Below are 12,452 nucleotides of genomic sequence, written 5' to 3'. Positions count from 1 at the left end.
CCACTTTAGGAGAAATTGCCATTCTAATTTTTAACACAGTCTTTATGAAATTGGCTAAAGTCCTAAGTCACGCTTCCACATGGTGAATATTATACCTCAGAGACCATATTTTAATATAGGGTCAATGGTTTTATACTATAGACTCACAGCCTAGGGGAGGGGCACATGAAGGTGCTTTTGCTAATTGGTTACTGTCACTGGGGAGGAGTGGTGACATTTGGGGAGTGGTGACAAAGATGTTAAAACTCTTTGAGCAGTACAAGCGACAGCCTGATATAACCAAGAAAAAAACTGGCCCTAACTAACATCAATAGGATCCCTTTAGGGACACTTGGTGACGGAAGCTGCCCACATGTTGAACGGATGTCCGACAGCCATCACCAGCAGCATGGCAACAGACAGTCCCATCTCTGTAAACAGGCCTCTGCACAACCAGGCTGGGAGAGTGGAGCCCACAGCCCTGGCTCCTGAGGAAGCAAGAGCTGCAGACTCCTGTAGCCCAGGCGTTTGAAGGCAGAGTGGGCAAGAGAGCAAGACCTCAGACAACTCCTCAACCAACAGAGGCCCTGGTGGTGGCTGCGTGGTAGGAGCCTCACCTTCAGGTGGTAGATGTGTTCCTCAGTGTCGAGGTCTATACACTTCGAGGACTTCTTCACAGACATCACCGAGAGGCCCACGTCGATGCATCCATGCAGCTTCTCTCTCTCGATCTACAGAAGCACAGCGAGGGCTATTTGAGAGTCATGGGAGTCAAGGGGATTGTAGCATCCTCTCTGGTCCCCTCCCACCGCCTCATCTTGTACATCCACCCATGGTGAACCCGGACACCACGACTGACAGAGCCCAGTCATGAGATGCTCACGGCCTGCGTTCGTTTCCTGAAAGGGAGAGGCACCTGCCTCATTTCACGGTGGAGGGGTCTGAAGGACAGAAAGCTAAATAATGAGGTTCCATAGCCAGAAGGCGAGGAGATGAGAGAGAACGCCATGAGTCGACTCCCAGGCTATGCCAAGAGCCATTACCTTCTCCTGGAATAATGTTTGTTGCCTACACTTATATCCAAGTGCAGACATAAAAGGAGGCGTATAGACAAGAAACAAAGGAGGGCTAGAGGGGCGAAGAAAGAGGAGAGAGGCACCCTATGAGGCGGGTCTGCTGGGCACACAGAACCCCTCCAGGCCAGCCTCCTAAGGTTAACTCCAAGAGGAAGTCCATCTTAGCCGCGTCTTTCTCCATCAAGGCCCGCAGTCACCTTGACAGGGGGAAGCACACTTGCCCCATGCTCTGCTCCCATTAATTAGCCAGACCCAGAGCATACCTACGGATCCCACCTAGATCTAAAGCTAAGACAGCAGGGGTCAGAGTGGGTAGAGAGGGGGCTCTGGGCTACCTGGAACGCCATTACCCACAGGGCACCATGGCTCTAGGCTGACCTCACACACCCTGCACAGTTCTTCCAATAGCATGCTGGGCTAAGAAGAAGACTTACGTCAGTTTGGCTCTTGGCGTATTTCAAGATTCCCTTTTCCAGGCAGAAGAATCTCTGTGTGGAAGCAAAGAGAACTTAGCAAGACGTATGTGCTAACACCCCTCCCCTGGTCTCCAGCTTCAGAGAAGATATAAGTGCTCAGAACTTGCCACAGACTCAGATGGAGTGTGTGCCCACAAAGTTGCAGCCAATGCTGACATCTTACCTTATGCCAGCCCTTTAAGGGCCATTTCCTCTTTTTCAACAAAAATCCTTTCTGCACAGGCGGCTCCTGGGTGTAAGTCATCTCTCCCCTCAATCCTTCCACGACTTCCCAGCTGTCCTGTTCCAATGAGAGAGACCAAGCTAAAGGTCAGGCCTTCAAAGGACAGTAACGTTAAGCTGCAAGCCACTGAAGACCCATCCCAGATAGAGAGCCTGGCTGCATTTGATAGGAAGAAGAAATTTACACTTAATTCTCAAACGTTCCTTGGACTTTATAGATTCAGTGCTATGGTTTAGTGGCATCAAATTGGTTTTTCTTTTCTTTTATAAAGCTTTCTTGAGGTAGGGGGACCCCTCCCCCCACCTTCTCTACCCCCCCCCCCCCCCCCCGCAATCTTTGAACCTTGACAGCCCAGCTGAAGGGAAAGATCTCACTATAAATTCTATTTCTGTTCCCTTTGATGTCATCAGGCAATTACCGTTCAGTCGGCAGACCTAAGTCTCAATGTTAACCAGCACACATGCCAGGATGAAGCTGTGTCCATGCACATGTGAAGGAGGGGGTAGAGAGAATGGTGGGAAAGTGTGGCTAGAGAGATGGCGCCACAGTTCAGAGCACCCGCAGCCCTGCCAGAGGACCTGGCCTCTCATCCCAGAAGCCACATCAGGTGGCTCACAACAGCCTGCAACTCCAGCTCCAGAGGGCCTGCCCTCCCATCTCGACCCTTCTGGCTTCCGTTGGTACTATATGCCTGTGACATACATTACACGGACATTCGTGTGTGTGTGTGTGTGTGTGTGTGTGTGTGTATGAATGATTCTGGAGAAGATCTCATGTGCACACTCTGGCTTTGAGTCAAAGCTCCAAGCCCTGGGCAGATGGTACAATCAGAAGGCAGTACCTGGACACCACGGTAAGCCTGGACCAGCTCCAGGGCACAGGGCAGGTAGAGGTCACAAAGGGCTCTTTGCCATGCTTCCCAAAGCTCAGAGCATCGTCTCTAGAAACAGGATCCTTCCCTACATAGCAACGGAGCTCCTCTGATGATCTGCCTTCTACCTGAGCCCTTTTCACTGTGAACGGAGATAAAGACACAGCCAAGCCAGGCATGCTGGAGCATCCCTGTAATCCTAGCACTTGGGAAGACAGAGGCAAGCTGATCTCTGAGTTTGAGGCCAGCCTGGTTTACAAATCCAGTCCAGGACAGCCAAGGCTACACAGAGAAACCCTGTCTCGAAAAACCAAAATAAGTAAGTAAATAAATAAATAAAAATAAAGACAGCTCTGATTTAAAAAAAAAAAAAAACCATTCTTGAGATATCAGAATTTGGAGTTACAAAAGAGATTACTTCAAAGGTTTAAAAAAAAAAAAAAAAGGCATGCAGGAGAGGGGGGTGGAATATTCAGTGTTTAACTTAGGGAAAGCTTTTGGCCAGGTGAATGAGGCTCTGTTAGAGGAACCACCAGCTGCCCAGCCATTCAGTTACACCTGGACAATAACTGGAGCCCGTGTATTCAGCAGTGATCAGCACACTGCCCTTCACGGAACACACGGAGATCCTGCACTCATTTGCCCTGGCTTGGAAAGCCACTTCTCGGAACTGTGTTTACCTGTTTAAATGTTGTGAATCTCTAAGGCCCTGATATAACGCCCCCCCTTTCTGAGAAAAGCGTTCCTTCGTCCTCCCAACTCCATCACACCTGTGTTCTGCCTTTCTCACCAGTGACTCCCCCTAGCTCACCGTAACATGCTTGAGGCTTCATTACCTGGTGTACTTCATATTTCCTCCTGCCTTGTGAACAGCAGGCACCTGATAAATAACTCCAGTTTTGGGAGAAAAAAAAGAGTTACAGACTCCGTATTCCTGGAATTTGAAGTGTACCCGGTGGCCCTAGGCCAAAGGACTGTTTCCAAATGAGAAACAACAGACCCCTATTTGTGAAAGATGGGCGTGTGTGGAATCATCACATGGAAATCCAAGGCCCAGCTCTCTGGAAAGCACTCCAATGGTTCAGCCTTTTGGAGTTGTCTGCAGATTCCCAAGCGGAAGGCAACCTGCAGAGCGCTAACGCCCCCTTCAGCTGCACTCAGTGCAAATGCTGGAAGAATGTACTGCATCCTTTCCAAACTGGGGGGGGGGGGGGGGGGGGGGGAGTAAATATGGTCTTACCTGCAGCTGAAGGGGAAAGAAGAATTGAATTACAAAAGTGGCTTTTCTGACTCAGGTTAGAACAGAGGTGCTCCTGAACTGTAGAGACATGGTTTACTCCTCAAGAGGCAGCATGAGGGATGGGGGTTAGAGTAGGTTCGCTTGCCATTGTCAACAGCAAGGAAGGGTTTATGATTCTTTTTTCCCCCTCCTGCTAAATGTCATCTGTTTTTGTCAGTTTCATCTTCCTAGGTTAAGAACTTGAAAGTGCTGGCAGGCAGAAAAGCCACATTTACTCCATGAAGGAAGGGGAGGCTCTCCTTGGCTTGAGAGAAAAGACTCAGGTGCTGCCTTTTGCTTCTTCCAAAGTCACCACTGAGCCAGCAGGTGACACCTAAGAAGCAAGCTCTGGCTCTGAGGCTGTTCCTTCTGAGCCTGGGGATCCTGGAGCGCTGGTGATTAACAGTTTGGGGACAAAGTCTCTTGCGTCTCAGCTTCAAGCGAAAGGACAATGAGACAGTGAGATGGGACAATGAGAAGCCCGCTGAATCCTCAGCCTTGCACAATGACAAGAGTGTCCTATATGCAGAAAGATTCTGCAAGTACTGTGACACATCCTCACAGATAAAGACCTGCTTGATGTCACTTGACCAGACAAGGCCGGCCGGGGTACAGCCTAGCTCAGTCCTAGAGTCTCCTCAGCAGTAAAGGACTCGCTGTGCATTACCAGGAAGTCTGCAACTTAGTTGTAACTCATAAGTTGTTGCTTTCTCATTTGGGCCCCAGTGCTTTGGTGTTTTCTTCCCAAACTTCCACTGAGACCACCTTCTGCGACTTGTATACGACTCCAGCAGAGCAGTGTGTACATGGTAGCCATTAAGAGAACTCTTTGTTATTTGTTACAGTCTCCAGCCAGGAAAACAGATCAACATGGAATCAAGTAAATGATACCAGGTAGCTGGCTCACCCCCGCACCCCACCCCCCAAAAAAAAGAAAAACGGAAAAAAAAAAAAAAAGAGGCGAAGTTGCAGCCATAGTTCACACAATATGCCACCTGACCCCAGAAATCCTAACAAGTAGGGGCGTCTGAAATATGTGAATGGATAATGTGACAACACCACAAAAGGATGGAGCCTGCTGTCAGGTCCCTGACCTAAAACAGTCCATAATAGATGCTAATAAATGCACAGAAAGAGTCAGAGAAACCATTACAGTGGCTGGTACCACAGTCTACACATAGTGAGCTGACACACACGGATTACCAGGCTTAACCTTTCAAAGTCATGATCATTAGGATTCTTCTTCCTCTTTTTTGTTTTGTTTTGTTTCTTTTTGAGACAGGGTTTCTCTGTTTTAGCCTTGGCTGTCCCAGAACTCACTCTGTAGACCAGGCTGGCCTCAAACTCACAGAGAGCCACCTGCCTCTGCCTCTTAAGTGCTGAGATTAAAGGCGTGCGCCACCACCAGGGTGGGGTTCTTACTTTTTCAAATGTAAAAAACGTGGAAGAAATTAGATAAATTTTCTGATGTATAGCTGCCACCTCGTGGCATGGCCTATGAGATGATGATGAGGATGATGATGATTCCCTCATTGTAAAATGCTATTTTCTCCTCTGCTTTAGATGTGTGAATTCCAATGGTGAACACGGAAAACAATCCTGACGGATAAGGAGACAGTGGTGGGTGAGTCCTGGGACTGGTTCCCCTCTCCCCAGAAAGAGCTGAGAAGCGCTGGGTCTGCTCAGAGGTCCCAGCTTGCCCATCTCACAGGGTAGCGCGTGTCTAGAGATCAGGCCACACATGTCAACGCCGCTGACCCTTTGCCCGTTTGCTCCTCCATGTCTGCCCTTCTGCTGAATCCCCTTCTCTGGTGAAGTTTTCTTTCTCCTCAAACCCCCTCCTTCCCGAAGGAAGCATATCCCCTTCGGCACCCCCCACCTTCTGAAAAGAGGCAGTAATAACACAAACCGATGACATTGTCTGCTTGTCCATCTAGGATGTGGGTTCCTTGCCTTACTATAGTCTTGTTCATTATAATCTGGTTTTTTTGCTTGTTTGTTTTTTAATTAAATATACAGTGTTTTGCTTGCATGTAACACCTGCAGGCCAGAAGAGGGCACCATATCTCATTACAGATGGTTGTGAGCCGCCATGTGGTTGCTGGGAATTGAACTCAGGACCTTTGGGAAGAGCAGGCAATGCTCTTGACCTCTGAGCCATCATTATAACCTGTGCCCTCAATAAGTATCGGCTGAGCAAGTCTGAGAGCGGGAGGGTACGGAGAGGCCCCTGAGTGCCCACAGCGTGTGGCATTCAAGTAAACTACTTTTCAGAGTTGGGAAGGGGGCAGGGGTGGAGGGGCACGGGAGGGGGGAAGGGGGCAGGAAAGCCTTCAGAAGCAGGCTGGGGAGATGGTCAGTGGATGAAGGCCGTTCCTATCAGCCTGAAAACCTGAGGAGTCTGAGCCATGGAAGGAGAGAACAGATTCCAGGAAGCTGTTCTTCGATCTCCACACATGTGCCAGGGCAATGCATGTGTGTGCATGGCAGAGACACAGAAACACACACACACACAAGTGTAAAAATAATTTTGACATGCTAGTGTTCCAGGATAAAGGGACTGTGGGAGTGGCCCCTGATGCCCTCCACATGCTGGTCTGAGTGAAACGAACCCCTGAGATACAGCACAGGACAGATTTGAGCTACCACGGAGATTAAGGTCCTGTGATGGCTAACTCTGCGGACTGAGCCCAACATGCCTGGGTTAATGCCCCATCCTGTATGGATCAGGCTGAAACGTCATCGTGAATATGAGATGGAGAAAGAAACAGGGCTGGGGCTTCTCAGGGCTTCTGCTGAGGCTGAGGCGCAAATAAAGTCAGTCTGGCAGCCCTCTGGCATTGGATGCGGTCTATTTCACAGAACTTCTAAAAAGTGCCAAAGATAGAAAGCTGCTTTGTAGTTAGAAAGGCAGCTAGCCATTGATTCGTGCTCGGGAGAGGGCCAAGTTCTTTTCCATAGTGCTGGGTGCAGGGACTGCAACTCAACGCTGTTTCCCCCCAGCACAGCTGTGCGCACACCGCATAGCTCCCAGGCACCTCGCACGCACATGCCCAGTTCGCACATGCCCAGTTCTCAGCTACCCTAGTCAGAAACAGAAGCCACCAAAACTTCCATTCTTCCTGCAGCTGAGAGGTGTGGGGAGAGATCTGGAAAAACTGGGGAGTAGGTTTTTCTAATGAGTCTGTTAGCGGCTTACCAGGTTTCTAAAAAATCGGAGGACAATGTCCAGCATTAAATCATGTGGCAGCTAATCACACCCGTCATTAATGAGTTTAAAGGCATTTGTGATCATGCAAAACCTGTCAAGAGAGGCTAAAGATCACCAGCATTACCTTTCACGATCTTTCTATGGCCATGTGGAAATACTTGTCAGCAGACTGACAATGAATAGAAGAACGGCTTTGATGTCAGACCAAATGTGTACTTGGACTGCAATCACCAAGAACTGGAGGGTGGGTGGGTGGGTGTGTGTGTGTGTGTGTGTGTGTGTGCGTGCGCGCGCGCGCGCCGGCTAGGTTTTACAGGCACAACAGGCCAAAGGGCAATAAAAAGAAAAGTACTGGTGCCTGAGGTCAAATGCAGTGAAAACCAGGGAGAGGTCCTGTGGAGGCGCAACTCAGTTCCCCTGTGGGGGAAGGGCTGAGCTTCGGCCACTGTTGCTGGATCCCTTCCAGAGGACCAGGCTAGGCTGCCTTGAAGAGCTCCAAGGACATCACTCCAAGGGGAAAACCAGGATGGATGAGTAGGAGTCACGAGGCCCTAGAGCCCAGCTCTGCAGGAAGAGCATCTGATAGTAAGTCCCCAGTGACACAGCTGCTCAGGAAAAGAGCACCCCTTAGTCCTGGGAGTGCTCCATCAGAGGCTAACACCACCGGCCAGGAGGGCAGAAGAGATGCTAAGGTCAGAATAAATGACAGCAACTCACACTCTGTGAAACACAGCTGTAGTCGCCTCAGGTACAAACCTGACTTCGGGACTGAAGATTCGAGAAGGAGCCCACTTTGGCTCTGAAGGCTGTTTGGGACCATCAGTCACCATACGCCAACAGGCACTGGGCTTTCTCTCTCATCATAGAGGTGTGGAGAGCTGAGAGAGTAAATACCCGGACAATCCAGGCCCCCAAATGCTCCCAGGCTTATTACCTGACCAGCCACAGAACACAGACACCTTACATATGAACTGGGAGGAGTCTACGCACCCAGCCCCTTCAGCAAGAGGCAGTGCTGGCAGTGACAGTGTCGGCGGACGGACACCGGACACCAAGGCAGCTGTCAGCTGTCCCACTGCTCCACCTGAGAGCATGTTGGATTTCCAAAAAAGAGACAATTGCTTACTGCAACTGTATTGACCACAGGTGGTTTTTATAATTAAGATACCATTTTTAAAAATCTAGCACAGATGCAATGACTGTTTCTAGCCTGCTGATAACTCAGTTAACATTTATGGCTGCAATTACTTCAGCACTTCTTAGGCTCCTCAGATCTATTTGGAAGTTCTGAATATTCCTGTAGTGGTATTAAGGCCTACCAGCTATGAAAACATCCCCTCTGCCTTTCCTCTTACCCTACAATGTTTTTTTTTATTAAAATTATTTTTTTTTATTAATTTACCCTACAATGTTATTCTGTAAACAAGCCTTGTAGGAGGTATAGCCATTCTGCCCAACTGCAGCCTGCCGTGGGGTAGGAGGTTGTCCCCAGCTCTGATGGTGGCGTTTCTGACAGCAGTGAAGGCAATGCAGTGTCCTGTGTGCCTTATGGTAGTTCTGCCATCACACTGTTACCACCCTCATCACACAGAGGGTGATCAGCACTGAAGTGCCAAAGTAGCCTGGCCAAGGCTGAAAGGCGCTAAGCAACGGGACACATTTGTGGGCACCATCTGCAGCTCAAACCCAGACTCTTGTAGCTGGACAGTACCCACAGACAAGAACATCCTCAAGTGCAGCAGGACTCAGTGGAATCTCCTCAGAGACACCCAGCCCCCTGCCACCCCACCCACCCCCACTACCCCACCAATAAATAAGACATCGATTTCCCTAGCCAGAGGCACCGTAACCACTGGCTTTCCCCCAGAGTCATGGAATACCTGTTTTGAAATACACAGTTTGAGAGAGAATATGGCAAGTTGAGCTCTTTTGCCTAAGCCATGAGGGCTCTAAGTAAGGTCAATTATTTGGAGGTCACAAAAATGAGATGCTTTGGGGGACCAGGACGCAAACCTTTTGTACTCTTTCTCCAGCTCATTTCTCAAAACGACATTTCTAAGGCAGCAGCCAGCCTGCCACAGGGGAGTCTGGGCTGACTTACCACCCTCAGGTGGGGTGGGAACGCGCCTCCAGAGCCCATGGGAATGGGGCCAACAGTAAGAAGGCAGGACATTTGTGCTCCTTCTATCTTGAAATATTCTATTTGTACTTATCTTTATAACCTCTTGGTTTAAAAAAAAAAAGCATCTTTTGTGTCATATAGTGCCCTGTGGTGTCTGAGTACTGGAGGAAAAACAAAAACAGACTCCATACTCAGATAAACCACAATCCTACTCAATGACAGTGCTTGTTAGCTCTCAAGAAAAGCCACGTCCAAGCTCAAGGCAATGGGCTGGTGTCTACTCTTAATCTCAGTGTGCTTAAAGAGCTAATGAAGTTTGTCATCAAAATAGAGGCACTTTTGGGGACTACTGCGTATGTGACTTAGAATCACAGGTATGGGTTGCAGGCATTTAAAATGAAAAACCCTTCTATATACAAAGCTCCTACAACACTTAGTGCCCTGACCTACAAATGCCAGGACACACCGCCAAGCAATGCCGCTCAGAGCTAGCATACATGGAAAGTGAAATGACAATCTGCAGGCGCCAAATGAGGACTTCACACGCCATAGCGGGAGCTCAGACTGGCACCATCTCCAATGCCCCTTTGGACTAAGGGCCTGAGCTAGGGCTCTAAGCAGCAAGAATTAAATTCCTGAGGCTATCCTGGTAAGTGGGCACAGACTTAGTGACTTCAATTTCCAACCAGTAAATCTCTCTGTGTTTTTGATTTTGAGAAGAGGTCTTGCTATGCAGCCAGGGCTGCCCTCAAACTTATGCAGCTTCCCTCTCAGCCTCCTGTGTGCTAGGAATATAAGACCTATGCTAACACTACCCCACTATGACTTTTAAAGTTTAATAATGCTGGGGGTCAGAAATCCCAAACCCAGTGTAGGCAGAGCCAGGCTCCCTCTGGAGGCTGGAGCGAGACCTTGGGGCTGCCCTGGTCTCTGGAGGCTGCAGCTTCCCTGCTATCCCTTATTGCTACAGACACTTCCGCCTCCATCTTCACATTGTGCCCTCCCCTGGGTTTCTCCCATGTGGATTTCTTGTTTATTCATTTAGGGTCCATCTAGACAACTAAGGGTGCCCTGCCCTCCTCAAGGTCCTTAAATGAACCATATCTTCTAAGGGCCCCTTCCCAAACAGTGCGATAGTCACAGGTTATGAGGGTAAAAAAGTGGACTTATCTTTTAAGAGGTCAGTATTCAGCTGGGCGCAGTGGCGCACGCCTTTAATCCCAGCACTCGAGAGGCAGAGGCAGGCGGATTGCTATAAGTTCAAGGCCAGCCTGGTCTATAAAGCGAGTCCAGGACAGCCAAGGCTACACAGAGAAACCTTGTCTGGAAAAACCACAAAACAAAACAAAACAAAACAAAAAGAGGCCAGTATTCAACCCACTACAGAGACGCTGTGGTCAGATGTGCCAGGACGTTTGACCCAGCCAGGCCTGTGAACAGTACAGAGAACAATATGGCTGGACTCATGTCAAGGCCAGCATCCAGAGGCATGCCACATTAGTCTACCTGTCCGCTAGAAGGCAGCTAACACTCACTACTCTACTACCAAGGTCTAGGTGTCTTCTGTTTGACCTTGTCCTACTTCCTGCACTGTCGCTTCTAGGCCATTAGAATTTTTTTTCTTTGTTTTGGGTTTTGTTTTTGTTTTTGGTTTTGGTTTTGGTTTGTTTTTTCGAGACATGGTTTCTCTGTGTAGCCTTGACTGTCCTGGACTCACTTTTGTAGACCAGGCTGGCCTTGAACTCACAGTGATCCACCTGCCTCCGCCTCCCGAGTGCTGGGATTAAAGGTGTGTACCACCACTGCCCGGCCCCAATAGAATTTTTTATTTTTATATATTATTGTGTGCACAGGTGATGTGAGAGCGCACGCGGGTGCGCACACACGCCTGGGCTACGATATGCATATGAAGGTTGGGGGACAGCTTTCAGGAGTAAATTCTTTCTGCTGTGTTGCATCTCTCTCATTTCTCGTGCACTGCATACTAGTAACCCTTCAAGCTTCCAGGTGATTCTCCCATCTCCACCTCCACTTCTTGTTAGGAGTACAGGCATTTCAGATGCTCATCCTCACATTGAGTTTGTGTATGTGGGTTCCTCAGATTCGACTCGGGTGTGTCAGTCTTGTGTGGCAGATGCCTTTAGCAGATGAGCAGTCATTAGCCTGCCATTAGCATTTTACCGTCACTAAATTACTAAGGTAGATTCTCTCTTCCATGAGAAAGAACCAGTGGGCCCACTCAGCCCGAGGTGGCAGCTCAAGGATCTCAAGGGTGATGCAGGTGCTGCACAGCTGGGAATCCAGGTGCTGCACAGCTGGGAATCCAGGTGCTGCACAGCTGGGAAGGCATGCTCCCCTGGAACACCAGGGCTCCAGTTCTTCCTTCCTGTGACCTGCACTGTGGCTACACAGCTGGGAATCCAGGTGCTGCACAGCTGGGAATCCAGGTGCTGCACAGCTGGGAAGGCATGCTCCCCTGGAACACCAGGGCTCCAGTTCTTCCTTCCTGTGACCTGCACTGTGGCTACACAGCTGGGAATCCAGGTGCTGCACAGCTGGGAATCCAGGTGCTGCACAGCTGGGAAGGCATGCTCCCCTGGAACACCAGGGCTCCAGTTCTTCCTTCCTGTGACCTGCACTGTGGCTACACAGCTGGGAATCCAGGTGCTGCACAGCTGGGAATCCAGGTGCTGCACAGCTGGGAAGGCATGCTCCCCTGGAACACCAGGGCTCCAGTTCTTCCTTCCTGTGACCTGCACTGTGGCTACTGTTTGTTTGTTTGGGTTTTTTTTTTTTTGGTTTTTGAGACAAGGTTTCTCTGGGTAACCTTGGCTGTCCTAGACTTACTTTGTAGGAGATTCATTTTCTTACGGCACCTCAAAAAGGGTTTTATCAAGGCAGTGGTTCTAAAACACAGAAAGCTATCTTTGCTGCTTTTATATTTCACTTTTAATTCCATGTATGGTTGTTGGCTTGTAAGTCTGTCTGTCTGTCTGTCTGTCTGTCTGCACTATGTGTGCCTGAGGCCGGAAGAGGATCTGGAGCTGGAATTACAGTTGGTTGGAAACTATTGTGTTGGTTCTGGGAGCTAAACCCAGATGCCCTGCAAGAGCATCCGATTCCCTTACCACAGTGCGGTCTCTTCAGGCCCTGCTTGCTGCCTTTTATTCCAGAACTGCAGATTGGAACTCACGGGTCAGGAACTTTGGAAGTGT

General features: G+C 49.3%; 1 protein-coding gene across 1 annotated transcript in view; it reads right to left on the bottom strand.

The window, feature by feature from the left end:
* Osbpl3 (oxysterol binding protein like 3) overlaps window positions 1-9,787 on the bottom strand; it is a 72,554-nt gene extending 62,767 nt beyond the window's left edge. Inside the window, exons 1-4 of the mRNA XM_051151499.1 lie at window positions 9,688-9,787; window positions 1,695-1,834; window positions 1,490-1,543; window positions 597-710 (exon numbers count right to left, since the gene is read on the bottom strand). Of these exons, the coding sequence (XP_051007456.1) occupies window positions 597-710; window positions 1,490-1,543; window positions 1,695-1,834; window positions 9,688-9,787 (408 nt within the window). The remainder of the gene's footprint in view (window positions 1-596; window positions 711-1,489; window positions 1,544-1,694; window positions 1,835-9,687) is intronic.
* Window positions 9,788-12,452: the final 2,665 nt, after the last annotated feature.

The sequence above is a fragment of the Acomys russatus genome, chromosome 10 (assembly GCF_903995435.1).
Source record: "Acomys russatus chromosome 10, mAcoRus1.1, whole genome shotgun sequence".
Lineage (NCBI taxonomy): Eukaryota > Metazoa > Chordata > Mammalia > Rodentia > Muridae > Acomys > Acomys russatus.
Note: the sequence above shows the minus strand (reverse complement) of the source record. Positions and strands in the feature narration are given on the sequence as shown.